This window comes from Heptranchias perlo, chromosome 4, assembly GCF_035084215.1.
Source record: "Heptranchias perlo isolate sHepPer1 chromosome 4, sHepPer1.hap1, whole genome shotgun sequence".
Taxonomy (NCBI): domain Eukaryota; kingdom Metazoa; phylum Chordata; class Chondrichthyes; order Hexanchiformes; family Hexanchidae; genus Heptranchias; species Heptranchias perlo.
The window spans coordinates 138,181,551-138,203,847 of NC_090328.1; the positions used below are offsets into that span (position 1 = coordinate 138,181,551).

Genomic DNA, 22,297 nt, shown 5'->3' on the forward strand with positions numbered 1-22,297 from the left:
GATTTAATTGAGGTGTATAAAATTATGAGGGGCCTAGATAGAGTGGATAGGAAGAACCTATTTCCCTTAGCGGAGGGGTCAATAACCAGGGGGCATAGATTTAAAGTAATTGGTAGAAGGATTAGAGGGGAAATGAAGACATTTTTTTTCACCCAGAGGGTGGTGGGGGTCTGGAGCGCTCTACCTGAAAGGGTGGCAGAGGCAGAAACCCTCATCACATTTAAAAAGTACCTGGATATGCACCTGAAGTGCCGTAACCTACAAGGCTACGGACCAAGTGCTGGAAAGTGGGATTAAGCTGGGTAACTCTTTATTGACCAGCACAGATACAATCGGTCAAATGGCCTCCTGTGCCATAAATTTTCTATGTTTCTAATTATGCAAAAATGTTAATTGAAAGTTGTTTAATTTTAACGGTTTGATAATTCAATTTTCAGCACCAAATGACCAATTATCCAAAAATGGGATTTAAACAAAGTAATTAACACAGTAAAGTGGTAATTTGGTGCTGAAAAGTGAATTATCAAATCATCTGAATTAAACGACGTGAAATTAGGCGTACACTGTAATCTACCACCAGAAAAAAACACACATAATAAACAGGAGCTGAAAGTATATTGTTTGCTGGTATGCTGCCTACCTTGAGATCTTGGCCCCGATATTAGTGGGGAGGTGGGATGGCAGCAGGGGGGGGGGGGGTGGGGGGTGGGGGGGCGATTGGGCACTTGGGTAACCTGCCCAATAAAAACTGTTTGTTTCCCATGCGATCGTGGGTCAATTGGAGCCACTTTTAACGTGGCTTTCGGGTTTGCTGTCGGAAAGCTGCGCAACGGGCGGACTGCGCACCCGCATCACAGGCTGTCAGCGGAGGAGCTCTATTTAAAGGGGCAGTCCTCCAATGGCTGCTCCTGGAACAAACACCCTAAATTATAGAATGGAGCAGCAGAGGGGAAAGGCTGCTTCTAGATTTAGTGATGCCTCACTCCAGGTGCCGCTGGATGGGGTGAGGAGGAGGAGGGATCTGTTTTACCCGGCGGACGGGAGAAAGTGGCCTGCCTCTGCCACCGAGAAGGCCTGGCTCGAGGTGGCAGAGGAGGTCACCAGCAGCAGCAACATCTCCCGCACTTGGATCCAGTGCAGGAAGCGCTTCAATGACCTAACTAGGTCAGCCAAAGTGAGTACACTTACTCATTCTCCTACACTCCGTCTTCCAAATCACTGCCCCCACCCCCCCAACTCATTCTGCACTGCCAACACTACTCCATCACATCACTCCTCACACCCACTCAAAGCTCATCCTCAAATCACCTGCACTTCCTCACCTCCCCTGACTCACCCCACCACTGTCACTCAACCCAATCCTCATACAATGTCATGGCTCTGTCTCATATTCACCCTCTGATGCATCTCTTTCACGGTCAGCCTCACCCAAACCAAATGCATTAATTGGTTGGCCACATCACCATCACTCACTCATGCGCCTGTACTTTCTCCCCTTACAGGAGAAGAGAGCCCAGAATGCACGGGAGTGGGCGAGGACTGGAGGGGGGGCCGCATCAGATCATCATCCTCACAGACCTGGAGCAGGAGGCTCTGGAGCTTTTTTTTTTATTCGTTCACGGGATGTGGGCGTCGCTGGCGAGGCCGGCATTTATTGCCCATCCCTAATTGCCCTTGAGAAGGTGGTGGTGAGCCGCCTTCTTGAACCGCTGCAGTCCGTGTGGTGACGGTTCTCCCACAGTGCTGTTAGGAAGGGAGTTCCAGGATTTTGACCCAGCGACAATGAAGGAACGGCGATATATTTCCAAGTCGGGATGGTGTGTGACTTGGAGGGGAACGTGCAGGTGGTGTTGTTCCCATGCGCCTGCTGCTCTTGTCCTTCTAGGTGGTAGAGGTTGCGGGTTTGGGAGGTGCTGTCGAAGAAGCCTTGGTGAGTTGCTGCAGTGCATCCTGTGGATGGTACACACTGCAGCCACAGTGCGCCGGTGGTGAAGGGAGTGAATGTTTAGGGTAGTGGATGGGGTGCCAATCAAGCGGGCTGCTTTGTCCTGGATGGTGTCGAGCTTCTTGAGTGTTGTTGGAGCTGCACTCATCCAGGCAAGTGGAGAGTATTCCATCACACTCCTGACTTGTGCCTTGTAGATGGTGGAAAGGCTTTGGGGAGTCAGGAGGTGAGTCACTCGCCGCAGAATACCCAGCCTCTGACCTGCTCTCGTAGCCACACCCTCGAGTGCCTGTCCATCGGGGACGCCGAGACTGGCACCCGACAAACGTCTGGTGACAGGACTTTAACATTCATTGCCATCTTCAGCACCTCAGTATGCTCATCGCAACATGACACATGCTTAATATTGCCTTCTGTTCTCTTATAGGGCCTTCAGCGACCGCCGAGATGGCGGAGGGCGATGCACCTGAGGACCTGCGACCTCTGAGGGTGCACCATCACATCTGAGCGAGCCATCCACCAGCGCAGATACACACACCTTGGTGGGTCCCCATCTTCAGTTAGTTGGGGTCACACATGATGACTTACCACACATGTGAGCACGAGCAGACACTGGTGGCAGGGGCAGCTGTGGAGAGTCCGTGTCGGTGGGAGCACTCCTCTCCAGGCTCTGCTCAGCTGGATACAAATCCTGAACCCTGGGGGCCATTGTTTAACAGGAGAACGATCGAGGGACAGCAGCATATTTGCGAGGTGCTGGAACAGGTGCCACATGCACTCTCCACTATAGCGCAGAGGATGGAGGAGTCCAACTCCTGCATGAGTGAAATGGTGGCACAGGTACGGGAGGGAATCTCTGAGATAGTGTCACATGGGCGTGAACAACTCCCTGAGATACTGTCACAGGGACGTGAGGGTATCTCTGAAATAGTGTCACAGGGACGTGAGGGCATTTCTGACATACTGTCGCGGGTAGGTGTGGGAATGTCTGCGATGGAGGGAAGGCTAGCCTCCATTGAGCTTCAAGCACGGCTCACAAATGAGTCCATTCAGGCCCTGACAACGGCCGTTCGGACTCAGGGTGAACAACATTCTGCCGCCTTAAACAGGCAGACAGATACTCTGGCACTAGCCTTACAAGGCTTCACACATGTCCTCCAAACTGTTGTCCAGCAGAGTGGTAGGAGTGGTGTGGGCCTGGCCCAGGGGAGGACGATGGCTAAAGGGGACATGGAAGTGGGGACGCCACTCAAAGCGCTCGCACGTCTCACCCATTGCCCTCCCTCTCAACCAGTACCCGCAATGCTACCTCCTCTCCAGGTGGCCGAGTCTGCCCCTGCATAGGTGCAGATGGAGCAGTCTTTGGAGGGGCCCTCACAGGCTCCAAAACCCAGAGGGCGTAGGCCCAAAGCATCTAATCGGTCAGGGCACGAACAAGAGCAACCTGCCACTCCCTCTGCTGCAGCCACCGGGGAAGCACCACATAGAAGTAGTCGGAAGTGAAAGGCGAAGGTTTTGTAAGCACGAAGGGGATGCACAAGGGTGTTTGACAGATGCTCGTGTCTTTTATTTATATTTGCTTTCTGTTAAACTCACATTAAATATTATTATTGTCACCACTACTGCCACGTCTTGGCCATTCCTGACTGGCTTCTGTAATAAGGCCCTTTCATGAGGTTCACCATGAACACCCACACTTGATGCCACCCATTGGGTCACTCTACAGTGGGCGTATGTGTAGTTGCAGCACTGTTTTGTGCAGGGTGCGAGGTGGGGGGCTGTTGTGGCCGCTCCTCTGTCCAGGTGGTGAGGACTGGACTCTTCACACTGTCTGATGTTAGGAGAACCGTTCACTTATCAGTGACTCCCGAGCCTCACGAGCAGCCAGATGAGCCGCTGTTCTGCCCGTGGGTTGCTCCTGCTCCTCCTCCTCCTTTGCCTCCTCCTCCTCCTCCTCAATGTGGATGGAAGATGTGGATGGGGCCTCCTCCAGCGGTACCCCTCTCTGTTGTGCCATGTTGTGCAGGGCACAACACACGACTATAATGTGTCCCACTCTGTCTGGTGCGTATTGAAGCGCTCCCCCAGAACGATCAAGACACCTGAAGCGCATCTTGAACAGCCCTTTAGCATGCTCAATTGTAGACCTGGTAGCGATGTGGCTGTCGTTACATCGACGCTGTTGCTTGGTGATGGGGTTCCTCAGAGGCGTCATGAGCCAAGTGTGCAGGGGGTATCCCTTGTCCCCGAGGAGCCAGCCCTTGCGGGTGTTCTGTGCGTGGAAGAGGGGCGGGATGTTGGACTCCCGGAGGCAGCTGCCAGGGTATCTGGTGCACACGTGAAGGAATCTCTTGCGGTGGTCACAGATGAGCTGAGTGTTGATGGAGTGATAGCCCTTCCTGTTGATGAACAGTCCTGGCTCGTGTGGAGGTGCTCGTATTGCTATATGGGTGCAATCGATTACACCCTGCACCCATGGGAAGCCAGCCACAGAGTGGAATCCCACTGCCCTCTCCGTCTGGCTGAGGTCATCCATGGGGAAGTTGTCGTAGTGCGAGGCCCTGCAAAACAAGCCATCGGTGACCCACCCTACGCACTTGTGTGCAGACGACTGAGACACCATGGCAATGTCCCCGGTGGCACCCTGGAATGATCCGGAGGCGAAGAAATTGAGGGCAGTGGTGACTTTGACAGTGACAGGTAAGGAGATGCTGCTCGGCCCAGCCGGGAGCAGCTCAGCATGAAGGAGGCTGCAGATGACTGCGACTATCTGGCGACTGACTCTGAGCCTCCGTATGCACTGCTCCTCAGAGAGGTCCAGGAAGCTGAGCCTCGGTCTGTAGACCCTGTGGCGAGGGTAGTGCCTCCTGCGACGTTGCTCTCTCTGTTTTTGCCCTCTGTGCTCTTTTGCAGGTGCCTGTGGCGCAGCACTGTGTTGTGGAGCTCCACCTGGCGGAGGTGGACACCGTGCCTGGTGAGGCCGGGGATGTTGCTTGTCCTCGGATGAAGTGATGAATGCAGCCATGGCGCCCCCCATCCTGACGGTGTGAGTTTGAGGGGGTCCGCAAAGTTTGAACAGCAGAATTTTGGGTGGAAAGTGAGAATTTTGAATGAAAACACAAAGGTGTTGCAGCCAAAACTTTGTCTGAAGTGACAGAGTGCCCTGCTGCAATAAATGACGTTTTCTCCCTACCTGTCAAAAAATCCTTTGCATCTCCCATTGGCTGCTGGCTGAAACACGTCTGTTGCATAAGGGAGTGTTTCCCACAGCACGGGAATGTCGAGTCAATCAAGTAGTTCAAGTACTTCAACTATCGGAGAAACTATGCAAGTTATCATCCCGCCGGCTTTAATTGCCAATGGAATTCCGCATTCGGGAGGCGTGCGCGCGTCTGGATGCGTCACTGGGGAACCCGGAGGTCGGCGGGTTGGAGCCAGGCTCCGAACCCGCTCGGGATTTCAGCGACTTTCGGAGCCCCCCCCCCGGCCCCCAACACACCCGCTCCTTCACCCGAAAATCAAGCCCCTTGTGTCACTGAACTTTTTATTAGCTTTTCATCAATGTTACACCACCTCGTGGAAGAAGTGAAGAACAACTTATTTATTTTTGAAAAACTGGCACTGAATTTAAATTCTCTAAGTTCTGTTCATGTAAAGCAGTTCAGTTTCTTTTGTTCCGTTGAATTACCATGTAACTGCTAGTCATTTTTTTTACTTTATTGGGATTTACACTATTTTTGCACGCCTTCACTTTCCCTGTTAATTTTCCACCCCTGCATATCTTGCTGAAATAAACCTAACAATCCATCATGCTATTTAGACACGATAGTGATCAACTTCAATATTCTGATACTTCTCCCAATACTCTCCCATTTCCCCTAGTATAGAGAAAGAACAACTCCATTCAGCTCCCCTCGGTACTCACGTCTCATCAAGGCAACTTGACATTCTTTCTATAGTTGTCATATCCTGTTGGCAAAAAGATAGAAAGTACAACATTTATAAATTATATTCCACATGCAATCGTTTAGAATTATGATTTGGACATGTATAGTAAATAGAGAGACATGTACAATAAACAATTGACATGTATTTGAAAGAACCATGTTCTGAACATTCTACTTTCAAAGTGTTCAACCTCCAGTGTAAAGACATTCTGAGCAACTGAACTAAAATAAAAATCAGCTTGCAATTTCAAGTGATCAATCCATTCTGGGCTGTAGCAACAGGTATTAGGTTTATGAACGAGAACTATAGTGTCTCCCTGAGTTATTTCTAACACAAGCTTATCTGTCTTAATGCTGTTAATTCTGCTGGTCCCACTGTCTATTCTGCCATTTCTGTTTCATTACCACTCTTCCTACATCACCAGATTCTCAAGGAAACCATTTCCTAACAAAGATCTGAAACAGTGATTACAGACAAGTACTGTTAGGGCTCAATTTTAACATTGAAAAACGAGTGTGTTGAGGGCGGGGGGGGCATTGAAAATTGCCACTATTTCAGACCTGCCACCAACCCGCTGATTTCTGGTTTTCATCGGGGCGGGAAGCGGGGCAGGCGACCAACCCGTTCCCAGGAGGGCGGGTCGGGCCTTAAAACCTTTCAAGGAGGCTTCGGGCCTCCATTTTTCTGGACTTCCTGATTTCAACCCCGGGAGGCCAGGATTCCCAGGCCTTCTGTTTTATGCCTCGTGAAAGGACGTGAGAAAGCCCGAGACGAACAAAGGCACAGAAAGGCACAGCTTGTGGGCCCGGAGGAGCAGGAGTGCGTCCCCCAGGCCCAACAAGCCTACCGACACCGACCCCCCAACGATCGCGGAACCCCCTCCCTCCCCTCAGATCGTCTGACCCCTGACCCTAATCCTCCTCCCGACCCCGATCCTCCCCCCACTCCGATCCTCCGACCCCCGATCCTCCCCCTCAATGATCGCAGACCCCTGCGACGACCCCCGATCCCGACAACCATCCCCGTGACTGACCCTCAATCCCATGACTCACGACCCCCGTGCCAACCTATGCCCATCCATGCCCCGGTGCCCACCTACGCTCCCCCCCATCCATACAAACAAAGACTTATTTGAACACGTCCTCTCCCTGGCTGGTCTCCCATCCGACTGAGATCAGCCTGTCAATCAGGCCGGTCAGTCGGACGGGAAACCAACAAAAAAAAATAAAAGGCGTCCTTACGTCAATATCATAAGGATGTCGGGGAAACCCGTACTAATGGGTTTCCCGACCTCAATTTGACCCCCGCCCCCTTCCCGGCTCAGTTTTAAAATTGAGCCCTTAGTGTTAACATGAGTAAACTCAACGTGAAGACAAATCAGCAAGTATGTTGTGATGGTTCATAAGTTATTAAAAAAATGTCAAACTGGGCAGGATAAGGCGGTATTTTTTCTATCTTAAGTACCTTTGTTTACTTTTTGGACAGTAGTCATGTCTGTAACGTTAACAGCACTAAAATGCCTTGCAGGACCCACAATTTCCACTTTCACAGAATTGAGTGCACATCTAATGTGACAGAATGTCCGTCCATCACAAAGAAGCCGATCTTCTGCCCTCAGGGTTGTTAACACATCTTTGCCGAGCTTTCCGGCTTCTGTTCAGTTGGAATGGAGCCCGTGGCCTCTAAGCTGCCGGTTAAATTTTAATTTCTCCCTCTCGCCTGTGAATGAAGGCACGTGCTTTCTAGGTTTTAAAAATTAAATGCGCCTCTCTCCGCTACTATCGAAGTGTTGGACGTCAGGGACCAACCAGTGTCCCTGGTGTCCAGTATTGCAATGGCACAAATAGCACCGGATGGCCTATTTCTGGTGGAGAGGCGGGACACATCATTAACATATTTAAATCGGCTCCCACAGTGTAATTGAGAGCCTGATTTAAAATTCACTGCTGCTGCGTGGGATTCCCAGGGGTTGGAAAACCCGGCAGTGAAAGGGAGGCAGGAGCTGCCAGTTCCACAAGGTAAGTACCTTTTTCAGCACTCCTTGTGGGCCAGGAGGAGCAGGAGTGCTCCCTCCACACCACAAGGAAGCCTTCGACCTCCCCCCTCTGCCGATCGCAGCCTCTCTCTTCCGCCCACCCCCCCCCCACCGCAGCGATGGCCAATCTACCCCCCCCTCCCGATTGCCAGGGATCGTCCCCAGGGGTCCCCGGCTGCAGCATCCTGCTGCTGGTTTTCCCTCCTGGCCGCCTGCCAGGCTGTCAATTTGCCAGCTGCCTGGCGAGAAACAGATCAAAAAATGATAATGAATTCCTGCCGTTAAGTTCAGCCGGACCTCAACATCCCCGGCCTTGCCGGGTTCTTTGGCCGTTTTCGGCCTCCGCCGCATCTTCCCTGTAAATAGATTTTAACTGCCCCCACCTGGCAGATCCCGGGTGGGGGGGGCAGTTAAAATAACGGGAGTCACTTACCCCCTCTGATCCCACATCCTTCCCATTGTGTCCTCTTATTAACCTGCATTTTTGAGCAGGCGAGCAGGACACTGCAGGAAGGAAGCAGGTCCTGTTTTAAATATGCTGTTCGGTTCCACTGATGTCATCAGGAACTGATCTGCAATATTAACAGGAGGCCTGAGGCGGGCGGAGGGGGGCAGTGACAGCTCCCCTGTCAGGCAAAACCTGCTGGGAACTGGATCTTGGGCCGGAAGAGGCCCAGAAAGTAAGTTTTTCAGGTTTCCTTGTGGGCCAGGAGGGGCAGGAGTGCTCCTCCGGGCCTCACAAGAAGCCTTGGGCCTCCCTTGCACGGGCTCTCTCCTCCCCCGATTGCTGCAAGACCGCCCCCTCCTGATCATGGCCCCGACCCACTCGCATCCTCCTCCCCCCCCACTCAATTGCAGCCCCGACCTCTGAAACACTCTTCCCACCCCTCCCCCCCTCCCCCCCAACTCAATTGCAGCCCCCACTAACTGCCGGGGACCATCCCCCAGGGGTCCCCGGCCGCGGTCTTCTGCTGCTTGCTTGCGCTCCCACCCGCCGGCGAGGCTGTCGATTTTGCCGGCTGTCGATCGGGAGACTGCAGCAGATTATTTAAATGAGGTCACGCCACTACGATCAGCAGGGCCTCCACGTCCCCGGCCTTGCCAGGTTTTCCACACACTACCGGGCTGCCTCGCACCCTCCCCACTTCCCTGTTAATATCGGGGCCACTATTTCAGTTATTTGCTGGTCTGTTATTGACGAAATGCTGCCCCCTTGCAGCAAAGCTGGAATATTCCAACAAAGCCCCATCTCGAGATGAATGACTCATTAAACACTAATGTAGCAAATTAATGGACACAGATGCTGAACCCGCGGGGCCCATCGTGGAGAAGAAGAATGATTGAGGTACAGGAGCACCTTTGCAAGGTGTTGGAAAATGTGCCATGCACACTCTCCACAATAGCAGAGAGGATGGAGGAGTCCAACTCCAGCATTAATAGAGTGATGTCTTGGCTAAGTGCGAGAATATCTGCCATAAAGAGAGTGGCCACCTCCATTGAGCTTCAAGCACGGCTCACAGGTGAGTCTATGCACGGCATTAACGTGGCCGTGAAGACTTTGGAAGCCAGCCATGCCTGCCGCCTTAAACAGGATGACAGCTACCTTATCAGTGGCCTTTCAACCTGTCACTGATCTTCACTAAGCTGCTCTCCAGCAGAGTGGTGGGAGTGATGTGGCGCTGGCCCAGGAGAGGGATGATGGCAAAATGGTGACATTGAAATGGGAACTCCACGAAGAGCACTCCCACGTCTTGACCTTTGCCGCACCCCTCAACCAGTACCTGAAATAGTGCCTCCTCTCCCAATGGCCGAGTCAGCCCTTGCACAGGTGCCGCTGGAGCAGTCTTTGGCAGGGTCCTCACGGGCTCCAAAACCCAGAGGTCGCAAGCCAAAAGCATCTCAGCAGTCAGGGCAGGGATTGAGTAGCCTGCCTCTACCTCTGCTGAAGCCACAAGGGATGCACCATGTAGAAGTAGTAGAAGGTGTAAGTTTAAGCACTTGTAGTTCAGCAAGGGTATGTACGAGGGTGTTAGAACAAATGCTATGTTGTGATATCTATTTCTTTTTATGTTGGCACATTTTACATATTCATTATCAACACTTCCAAATCTTGGCCATTATTGCTTCCAAACTTTTATTTGCTTCATGATGAATGCCAATACATGACGACATCCTTTGGGTGGCTGTGCAATCGGTGTATGCGTTGTTGAAGGGCTGTTTTGGTGGTGGTGGCTGTGCCAGACAGCATGAGTATCTCAAATATCTTTATTTTTGGACTATCAATATGAGAACCTGTGAGAGATGAGGGCATCCCTGGCAGCAATGTGCGCCGCTAGTCTAGCGATGTGTGCACCAGTCATATTCCTCCTCCTCCTTCTCTTCCTCAATGTTGCCACAAACAGAGGATGATTGATGAGCGCCTTCTAAGCCTCTCTGCAGTTTGCAGGACGCAGCACACCACAATTAACCTGGAGACCCTCGCTGGTGAGTATTGAAGGGCACCCCCAGACCTGTCAAGGCATCTGAAGTGCATCTTTAACATGGCTTGCTCAATGACACACTTGGTGGTCATGTGGCTTTGGCTGTATTGTTCTTTTGCCTATTTGATAGGGTTCTTCACAGGTGTCATGATCCATATTTGCAGGGAGTATCCCTGGTCTCCAAGGAGCCAGCCCTTAAGTCTGTCGCCTATCTGGAAGAGGTCTGTAATGTTTGACTGGTGCAAAATAAAGGCATTATGACACCTGCAGACATCTCTTGTTGTGGTCGCACAGCAGCAGAGCACTGGTGGAGTGATAGTCCTTTCTGTTCATGTGGTGGTTCACGGATTGCCACGTATGTGCAATCGATTACGCCCTGCACCCGTGGGAAGCCAGCCAGAGTGGAAAACCACTGCCCCTCCTTCTGGCTTGCAGGGGAAGTTCATGTAATCGGACGCCCTGGCAAACAAGCCATCCGTCACCCGCCTTATATACTTATAGGTTCAGATGATGACACGCCCTGGAGATGTCACCAATGGTGCCCTGGAAGGGTCCAGAGGCCAAGAAATTGAGGGCAGAGCCAGTGAAGGCTGTTTGAAAGAGCTATCCAATAAGTCCCACTCCCCTGCTCTTTCCCCATAGCCCTGCAATTTTCTCCCCTTCAAATATTTATCCAATTCCCTTTTGAAAGTTACTATTGAATCTGTTTCCACCACCCTTTCAGGCAGCGCATTCCAGATCACAACAACTCGCTGTGTAAAAAATTTTTTTATAGGTTCCAAATAAATTCTTGGAAATATTACTTAAAAAAACAGCAAACTGAATTTGATTGCTAATTAATCTGATGAATTATATTGCCACTCTTCATCACTATTCAGCAACTCCTGCTGGAAATTATGTTATGTGAATGTTAGGGGTGGCTATGATGCCTCTCAGGGGTGAATTACTCTAAGAACACGCACAGCCCTGTGATGTTGGTAGATAAGTTATTGCCAGGGTGTAAAATGCTGAAACCGCCCACACTTTCTGGAAAATAAAACTTCTTTTTACATTCTGATGTAGAGCATACATAATACTATATTTATTGATCTATATTTTTGCCAGCATACAGTCACAATCCCAGTTATGGGTCACCTGCTCACCTGTGTCTCCACTAATTTGACACAATGGTGCGAGTTTTCCCCTTTCATTTTGAAGTAATCAGATCAGGAATAGAATATGCTGCATGTATTCTAAAAACTGACAGATGGTTGGAGACGGCTGAATTACTAATGTCTTTGGGGTGGCTCGTAGGTTTTGGGTTTGTGCCACTCGTACACGTACTGGCCTCAAACCTACTCGAGGATGGTACAGATCTCAGTAACTCTGCCAGACTGCCATTGTTCTGTGGGTTGAGAATGTCTCTCTCATTCAGCAGTCAGACAGTTAACATCTCTCCTTGTAGACTGATGTTAATCTTTTTTTTAAAACTGATGGGCATTTTTGATTGGAGTATGTGCTCCACATTTAAAACCATCCCTTTGTTCTTCATTTAAAAGAATGCATTCCAGATCATAATAACTTGCTGCATATAAAAAAATTCTCATCATCATACCTCTGGCTCTTTTGCCAATTAGCTTAAATCTGGTTACCGACCCTTCTGCCAGTGGAAATAGAGTAAATAAGGAAAAACTATCAAAACCATTCAGGATTTTGAACGCCTCAATTAAATCTCTCCTTAACCTCCTTTGGACTAAGGAGAACAATCCCAGTCTCTCTACTCGCCCCACCTAACCTATGTCCCTCATCCCTAGTACCATTCTAGTGAATCTCCTCTGCACCGTCTCCAAGGTCTTGACATCCTCCCTAAAGTGTGGTGCCCAGAATTGGACACAATACTCCAGCTGGGGCCTAACCAGTGATTTATAAAAATTTAGAATAACTTCCTTGCTTTAGTACTCTATGCCTCTATTTATACAGCCAAGGATCCCATATGCGTTTTTAACAACCGTACCTACTTGTCCTGTCACCTTCAAAGATTTGAGTATGTAAACCCCCCCATCTCTCTGTTCCTGCACCCCTTTTAAAATTGTACCATTAAGTTTATATTGCCTCTCTTTATTCTTCGTACCAAAATGCATCACTTCACACTTCTCTGCGTTAAATTTCATCTGCCATGTGTCTGCCCATTTCACCAGTCTGTCTCTATCCTCCTGAAGTCTGAACTATATTCCTCACTGTTTACTACTTTTCCAAGTTTCGTGTCATCTGCAAACTTTGAAATTTTGCCCTGTATACCCAAGTCCAGGTCATTAATAATATATCAAAAAGAGCAGAGTTCCTAAATTTTTTAAAATAGGAATGTGACATTTGTTTGAAAGAGAATAATAATAAAGGATTTGGGGAGGGAGCAGGAGTGCGATTAGACTGCGGTTATGTGAAGAAAAACCCTGGTCCATCAAATCTCTCTCACTCAGTCATGCACCATGAACCACCACCCCAGTTATGCAATCTCCTGGGAGAGGTAAAACATCTTAAACCAATTCCTCCACGAACCCCCTGAAGGCAATCAAGCAAGTTCCAGGATTGCAGTAACCCATATTAATAATTACCGTTACCCTTTATCTACCTTCTCCAACTGAGATGTCCTCAACTCTCAGGAACTTGTCCAATTTCCTTCTGAAATGATTCAATTAATCCATATTTAATGACCCTGGTAATCTATTCCAGGGTCGATGCTTCTCTGTTGAAATAAATACTTCCTGGCATTTAACCTAACTATTTTCATATTTTATACCGATGCTCCCGAATTCTCCCATCTATATCCGGCTCAAATAACTATCCATCCAAACAGAATCTATTACCTTCATTATTTTAAAAACCTAAAATCATACCACCTTAAATTCTACGCTTCTCCAATGAAAAGTAGCCCTGTCACTTAAGCCTATCCTGATATCTAATGGCCCTAAGACTTTCTGTATCTTCTCTGTGGTTTCAATTTCCCCCTTGCAATTAAATAAAAACTGCACAAATATTTTATATCAGTCTTCACATTAGAAGACACAAAAAGCATACCAGAGATAGTGGGGAACCAAGGGGCTGATGAGAGTGAGGAAATTAAAGTAATTAATTTTAGGAGAGAAAAAGTACTAGAGAAGCTTATGGGACTAAAAGCCGACAAATCCCCTGGACCTGATGGCCTACATCCGTGGGTTCTAAAAGAGGTGGCTGCAGAGATAGTGGATGCATTGGTTGTGATCTTCCAAAATTACCTAGATTCTACAACGGTCCCAGCGAATTGGAAGGTAGCAAATGTTAAACCGCTATTCAAGAAAGGAGGGAAAAAGAAAACAGGCCAATTAGCCTGACATCAGTCGTCAGGAAAATGTTGGAATCCATTATTAAGGAGGCAGTAACAGGGCACTTAGAACATCATAATATGGTTAGGCAGAGTTAACATGGTTTGATGAAAGGACAATCATGTTTGACAAATTTATTAGAGTTTTTTGAGGATGTAACTAGCAGGGTAGATAAAGGGGAACCAGTGGATGTTCTTTATTTGGATTTTCAAAAGGCATTCGATAAGGTGCCACTTAAAAGGTTGTTACACAAGATAAGGGTTCATGGGGTTGGGGGTAATATATTAGCATGAGTAGAGGATTGGTTAACGAACAGAAAACAGAGAGTAGGGATAAACAGATCATTTTCGGGTTGGCAGGCTGTACCTAGTGGGGTGCCACAAGGATCAGTGCTTGGGCCTCAGCTATTTACAATCTATATTAATGACTTAGATGAAGGGACTGAGTGTAATGTATCCAAGTTTGCTGATGAAACAAAGCTAGGTAGGAAAGTAAGCTGTGAGGAGGACACAAAGAGTCTGCAAGGGGACACAGACAGGTTAAGCGAGTGGGCAAGAAGGTGGCAGATGGAGTATAATGTAGCAAAATGTGAGGTTATTCACTTTGGTAGGAAGAATAGAAAAGCAGAATATTTTAGAGTCATAGAGTTATACAGCACGGATAGAGGCCGAAGGGCCTCTATCCGTGCTGTATAACTATGACTCTAAAATGGTGAGAAACTATTAAACGTTGGCGTTCAGAGAGACTTGGGTTTCCTCATACAAGAAGCACAAAAAGTTAGTATACAGGTATAGCATGCAATTAGGAAGGCAAATGGCACGTTGGCCTTTATTACAAGGGGATTGGAGTACAAGAGTAAGGAAGTCTTCCTACCATTATACAGGACTTTGGTGAGACCACACCTGGAGTACTGTGTACAGTTTTGGTCTCCTTATCCAAAGAAGGATATAGTTGCATTAGAGGCAGTGCAACAAAGGTTTACTAGATTGATTCCTGGGATAAAAGGGTTGTCCTGTGAGATTGAGTAGAATGGACCTATACTTTCTGGAATTTAGAAGAATGCGAGGTGATCTCATTGAAACATACAAGATTCTGAGGGGGCTTCACAGGGTAGATGCTGAGAGGTTATTTACCCTGGCTGGAGAGTCTAGAACTAGGGGGCATAGTCTCAGGATAAGGGGTCAGCCATTTAAGACTGAGATGAGGAAGAATTTCTTCACTCAGAGGGTTGTGAATCTTTGGAATTCTCTACCTCAGAGGGCTGTGGATGCTGAGCCGCCGAGTACATTCAAGGCTGAGATCGATAGATTTTTGGACTCTAGGGGAATCAAAGGATCTGGGGATCGGGCGGGAAAGTGGAGTTGAGGTCGGAGATCAGCCGCGATCTTATTGAATGGCAGAGCAGGCTCGAGGGGCCGTACGGCCTACTCCTGCTTCTATTTCTTATGTGCATACAGTATTCTAGATGCAGCCACTTGTGTACAGTAAGTTTTGGATTGAGCTGAGCTATCTATATATCCTATTCACTTTCCCTATATTTTCGTGACACTGATTGTGGACCATTACCGCTTTGTCTACTATGACTCCCAGGTCCTTCCCCCGCTCCGCAACCTGAAGTCGGTAACCCTGCAAGGTATGCACATGTCTGCAATTACCCAGACTCAAATGCATCACACTCATTTGTCCATATTAAATGACATCTGCCACAGTCAGGCCCATTCCCCCATTGTATCTAGATCAGCCTATACTCTATTTATTTCATCTATATTCCTAACCCTTGCACAAATCTTTGTGTCATCAGCACACTTGAGAATTGATCCCTTGGTCCAAACCACTGACAATGATGAAAAAGGTAAAAAAGTCTCTGTGGCACTCCTCTAGTGACTGGGCCCTATGCAGAGCTGCTTCTATTAATTACTATCATTTGCCTACGAGAATGCAATCAATTCGCGATCCAGTGTAAAATCCACCTACCAATCCCACAGGACAAGACATTAGCCTTCTGGACAAAATATTTGCTTTCCGGAAACAGAGATACACAACATCTACTGGACTACCATCATCCACCAATTTTGTCACCTCCAAAAAATTCAACCAGACAGGGCCTCCATTTCCTAAAATCCTATAGGGATTTTCTAATAACTGGTGCTCTTTCCAGACGATCATACAGTGCATCTAAGAATTCCTTCCACCAACTTAACCTTCAACTGAAGTCAAAGTAACTGGCCTATAATTCCGAGGTTCTGACTTTCTTCCCTTAAATATTGGCAACACATGACCTGCTCCCCAGTGCCAAACTGATCTCAGACCTTAACGAGCTGTTAAATATTTAAGCCAATGGTTTGCATAAAACAGCCCCCATTTCTTTTAGCACTCTCAATGCCTTCAGATCCAATAGCCTGATATGCCTTAAGAGATTTTATCCTAGCCAGGACTATTTCTACATTAACTTCCAAAGATTCAATATTGGGAGCACTTCCTTACAACAAAAACAACTTTTCTAAAATTCTTCAAAATTTAAACAAAGCTTAGCACAGCAAAGGAGTCTGAAGGTTCTCCCAAAAAATTCACCAACAAAATTACTTTGCAAGACATGCCATGTGTAGATAATGTCATCAACCTCACTTTCCTCAACTGGATGATGAAACAAATCCCACTGGATGCCAATATCTGTGACTATTTTGTGCTGTCAGATTATTCTGAGAGAGTTAAGGTGGACAAGGTAGACATATTGAACACTTGTAATGAGCTCCCGAGATTTATCAGTTTGTGCCACCTTTGAGGTTACATGATTTTTTTTGGCAATTTTTGTTTTGTAGATTCCAACATCTATTCCAATATAACCATGGATATCCAACAAAACAAAAAGAGAAAATGCTGGAAAACTTAGCAGGTCAATCGGCATCTATGGAAAGGACACATAACTTAATGTTCGACGAGTGACCTTTCATCAGAATGGTGAAAAAAGTGAATAGTATTTAAAAATGGGAACAGAACTCAGGAAAGGGGGGTGGGGAAAGAGAAAAAAGCACACATATACAAGATAGAAAGAATGCATAGATTGAACTGTAAAGGAAAACAGGAGACTGTTAAATGGCTGAAATGATGTTTTCATGAGATGATAGGAAGAAACTTAATAAAAGAAATAGAAAAAAGCACAGAAATCTTGTGAATAGCTGAGGCAGTGTCTGAAACAGTGGCAAAGTGGAACAGGATCCAACAGCTTGAGGATAAGATAAAAGCAGGCCGATATCAAGGATGCAGACTGCTCCGCCAGCATAGTATTCTGACAGATGGGGCTCAATTTTGAAATGGTGGCAGGTTGGCAACAGGGGGGGGCGGGGGGGGGAAGAGAGAGAGAGAGAGCGAGAGAGACTTCATCCGGCGCTGGAACAGAGAGTGGAGCACGCTGAAGATTGGGGGGAAGAGGGGAGAGGGGGAGATTGGAGGGAGACATCGGGGGGGGGTGGGGGGAAGAAGGACACGGGAGGGGAGAGGGACGTCGGAGAGGGAGACATCGGGGGGAGAGGGGGACATCGGAGAGGGACACGGGGAGGGGAGAGGGACACGGGGAGGAGAGAGGGACACGGGGAGGGGAGAGGGACACGGGGAGGAGAGAGGGACACGGGGAGGAGAGAGGGACACGGGGAGGAGAGAGGGACACGGGGAGGGAAGAGGGACACGGGGAGGAGAGAGGGACACGGGGAGGAGAGAGGGACACGGGGAGGGGAGAGGGACACGGGGAGGGGAGGGACACGGGGAGGGGAGAGGGACACGGGGAGGGGAGAGGGACACGGGGAGGGGAGAGGGACACGGGGAGGGGAGAGGGACGTCGGGGAGGAGAGAGGGACGTCGGAGAGGGACACGGGGAGGAGAGAGGGACGTCGGGGAGGAGAGAGGGACGTCGGAGAGGGACACGGGGAGGAGAGAGGGACGTCGGGGAGGAGAGAGGGACGTCGGAGAGGGACACGGGGAGGAGAGAGGACGTCAGAGAGGGAGACATCGTGGGGAGAGGGGGACATCGGAGAGGGAGACATCAGACATCGGAGCACAGGGTGGAAAGGTAGGTTTATTTTGTTTTTTTAAACTTTGTGCAATGGTTTTTTAATTTATTTTCTTTATTTTTGCCTGATCAGTTCCTTCACGCCTCGTTTCACCAGGCATGAATCAGGAGCTGTGGGAAAGCCACCCAGGTAAGTTTAAAATCGTTTCAACCATCTACTCCATCAGAAATAAAGTACCTTAAGTACCTCAATGAGGTACATTTGGTTCTTTAACTACCATCCCGCCAGCTTTAATTGCGGCGCATCTGTGGGGAACTCGGAAGTCGGTGGGTTGGAGCCGGCTTCCGAACCCGCTTGGGATTTTCACCATTTTCGCAGACCCCCCGCCCCCAACGCACCCGCAGTTTGATTTTAAAATTGAGCCCGTTGTCTCCATCCCAAGCACTAACCTGCTTCCCTCCCACTTCCCCCAAGAAATGCCATCACAGCCATCCCACACTGCCAGCACAGGAAGGTACCAAGGGAAAAGCAGCATGTGGTGGGGGTGATGGAAGAATGAATCAGGGTTTTATGGAGGGAACGGTCCGTTTGGGAAGCAGAAGGAGAAGGAGCAAGGGCGGGGGGGGGGGGGGGGCGGGGGGGGGAGGGATGAGAAGATATATTTGGCGGAGGGATCAAGCTTGAGGTGGCGAAAATGACAGATAATGTGACGAATGCAGAAGGTGATGCAGTGGAATGTGAGGACAAGAGACATTCTTTCACGGTTGAGAGGGATGGCGGAGAAGGGAGGAGAGCAACACCACGGGCAGTGGGACTGATCCAGTCGAGGGTCCTATCAACCACAGAGGAGGGGAATCGTCAGCTGAGAAAAAAAAAAAGGTCCTCAGTTCCGTTTCATCCTTTGTCTCATTTTTTTTTTTATTCGTTCACGGGATGTGGGCGTCGCTGGCGAGGCCAGCATTTATTGCCCATCCCTAATTGCCCTCGAGAAGGTGGTGGTGAGCCGCCTTCTTGAACCGCTGCAGTCCGTGTGGTGACGGTTCTCCCACAGTGCTGTTAGGAAGGGAGTTCCAGGATTTTGACCCAGTGACAATGAAGGAACGGCGATATATTTCCAAGTCGGGATGGTGTGTGACTTGGAGGGGAACGTGCAGGTGATGTTGTTCCCATGCGCCTGCTGCTCTTGTCCTTCTAGGTGGTAGAGGTCGCGGGTTTGGGAGATGCTGTCGAAGAAGCCTTGGCGAGTTGCTGCAGTGCATCCTGTGGATGGTACACACTGCAGCCACAGTGCGCCGGTGGTGAAGAGAGTGAATGTTTAGGGTGGTGGATGGGGTGCCAATCAAGCGGGCTGCTTTGTCTTGGATGGTGTCGAGCTTCTTGAGTGTTGTTGGAGCTGCACTCATCCAGGCAAGTGGAGAGTATTCCATCACACTCCTGACTTGTGCCTTGCAGATGGTGGAAAGGCTTTGGGGAGTCAGGAGGTGAGTCACTCGCCGCAGAATACCCAGCCTCTGACCTGCTCTCGTAGCCACAGTATTTATATGGCTGGTCCAGTTAAGTTTCTGGTCAATGGTGACCCCCAGGATGTTGATGGTGGGGGATTCGGCGATGGTAATGCCGTTGAATGTCAAGGGGAGGTGGTTAGACTCTCTCTTGTTGGAGATGGTCATTGCCTGGCACTTATCTGGCGCGAATGTTACTTGCCACTTATCAGCCCAAGCCTGGATGTTGTCCAGGTCTTGCTCCATGCGGGCTCGGACTGCTTCATTATCTGAGGGGTTGCGAATGGAACTGAACACTGTGCAGTCATGAGCGAACATCCCCATTTCTGACCTTATGATGGAGGGAAGGTCATTGATGAAGCAGCTGAAGATGGTTGGGCCGAGGACACTGCCCTGAGGAACTCCTGCAGCAATGCCCTGGGGCTGAGATGATTGGCCTCCAACAACCACTACCATCTTCCTTTGTGCTAGGTATGACTCCAGCCACTGGAGAGTTTTCCCCCTGATTCCCATTGACGTCAATTTTACTAGGGCTCCTTGGTGCCACACTCGGTCAAATGCTGCCTTGATGTCAAGGGCGGTCACTCTCACCTCACCTCTGGAATTGAGCTCTTTTGTCCATGTTTGGACCAAGGCTGTAATGAGGTCTGGAGCCGAGTGGTCCTGGCGGAACCCAAACTGAGCATCGGTGAGCAGGTTATTGGTGAGTAAGTGCCTCTTGATAGCACTGTCGACGACACCTTCCATCACTTTGCTGATGATTGAGAGTAGACTGATGGGGCGGTAATTGGCCGGATTGGATTTGTCCTGCTTTTTGTGGACAGGACATACCTGGGCAATTTTCCACATTGTCGGGTGGATGCCAGTGTTGTAGCTGTACTGGAACAGCTTGGCTAGAGGCGCAGCTAGTTCTGGAGCACAAGTCTTCAGCACTACAGCTGGGATGTTGTCGGGGCCCATAGCCTTTGCTGTATCCAGTGCACTCAGCCGTTTCTTGATATCACGTGGAGTGAATCGAATTGGCCGAAGACTGGCTTCCGTGATGGTGGGGATATCGGGAGGAGGCTGAGATGGATTATCCACTCGGCACTTCTGGCTGAAGATGGTTGCAAACGCTTCAGCCTTGTCTTTTGCACTCACGTGCTGGACTCCGCCATCATTGAGAATGGGGATGTTTGCAGAGCCTCCTCCTCCCGTTAGTTGTTTAATTGTCCACCACCATTCACGACTGGATGTGGCAGGACTGCAGAGCTTTGATCTGATCCGTTGGTTGTGGAATCGCTTAGCTCTGTCTATAGCATGTTGCTTCCGCTGTTTAGCATGCATGTAGTCCTGAGTTGTAGCTTCACCAGGTTGGCACCTCATTTTTCGGTACGCCTGGTGCTGCTCCTGGCATGCTCTTCTACACTCCTCATTGAACCAGGGTTGATCCCCTGGCTTGTTGGTAATGGTAGAGTGAGGAATATGCCGGGCCATGAGGTTACAGATTGTGCTGGAATACAATTCTGCTGCTGCTGATGGCCCACAGCGCCTCATGGATGCCCAGTTTTGAGCTGCAGCATCGGTTCTGAATCTATCCCATTTAGCACGGTGGTAGTGCCACACAACATGTTGGATGGTGTCCTCAGTGCGAAGACGGGATTTCATCTCCACGAGGACTGTGCGGTGGTCACTCCTACCAATACTGTCATGGACAGATGCATTTGCGACAGGTAGATTGGTGAGGACGAGGTCAAGTAAGTTTTTCCCTCGTGTTGGTTCGCTCACCACCTGCCGCAAGCCCAGTCTAGCAGCTGTGTCCTTCAGGACTCGGCCAGCTCGGTCAATAGTGGTGCTACCGAGCCACTCTTGGTGATGGACATTGAAGTCCCCCACCCAGAGCACATTCTGTGCCCTTGCTACCCTCAGTGCTTCCTCCAAGTGGTGTTCAACATGGAGGAGGACTGATTCATCAGCTGAGGGAGGACGGTAGGTGGTAATCAGCAGGAGGTTTCCTTGCCCATGTTTGACCTGATGCCATGAGATTTCATGGGGTCCAGAGTCAATGTTGAGGACTCCCAGGGCCACTCCCTCCTGACTGTATATCACTGTACCGCCACCTCTGGTGGGTCTGTCCTGCCGGTGGGACAGGACATACCCAGGGATGGTGATGGAAGAGTCTGGAACGTTGGCTGAAAGATATGATTCTGTGAGTATGGCTATGTCAGGCTGTTGCTTGACTAGTCTGTGGGACAGCTCTCCCAATTTTGGCACAAGTCCCCAGATGTTAGTAAGGAGGACCTTGCAGGGTCGACTGGGCTTGGTGTTTTGCCGTTGTCGTGTCCGGTGCCTAGTGGTCCGATGCCGGGTGGTCCATCCGGTTTTATTCTTATTATGACTTTTCGTAGCGAGATTTTACAACTGAGTGGCTTGCTAGGCCATTTCAGAGGGCAATTAAGAATCAACCACATTGCTGAGGGTCTGGAGTCACATATAGGCCAGACCGGGAAAGGGCGGCAGGCTTCCTTCCCTAAAGGACATTCGTGAACCAGATGGGTTTTTACGACAATCCGGTAGTTTCATGGCTATCATTACTGATACTGGTATTTTAATTCCAGATTTTATTTTAATTAATTGAATTTAATTAATTAATTGAATTTAAATTCGCCAGCTGCCGTGGCGGGATTTGAACTCATGACTCTGGATTTTAGTCCAGGCCTCTGGATTACTAGCCCAGTAACATAACCACTATGCTACCGTACACATCCGATGCTTCAAAAAGTATCTATTTTTCTTCCTTTCAGGCAGCAAGAACTCTTGCATGCCAGCCGAACTGATCCCCATTCCTCTTTGTTTTCCTATCTTCTGAGGCTCTCCACCATTTCCGGCCCCAGCCATTTCCTTTCACTATGGACGTATAGTCCCTCTACACTACTATCACCCACGAGTACAGACGCAGGCTCTACGCTTCTTCCTTGAACAGCAGCCTAACCCGTCCTTAGCCACCACCAACCTCCTGCCCCTGGCTGACCTTATTCTCCATTTGAACAACTTCTCTTAATTCCA

At 49.2% G+C, this 22,297-nt stretch overlaps 1 protein-coding gene across 7 annotated transcripts in view; it reads right to left on the reverse strand.

Moving 5' to 3' along the window:
- Nucleotides 1–22,297, reverse strand: part of zdhhc21 (zinc finger DHHC-type palmitoyltransferase 21) — a 238,544-nt gene that overhangs the window by 91,277 nt on the left and 124,970 nt on the right. For all 7 annotated transcript variants that reach the window (XM_067983681.1, XM_067983682.1, XM_067983679.1 and 4 more), the window contains exon 7: nt 5,871–5,914. In XM_067983681.1, the coding sequence (XP_067839782.1) occupies nt 5,871–5,914 (44 nt within the window). The remainder of the gene's footprint in view (nt 1–5,870; nt 5,915–22,297) is intronic.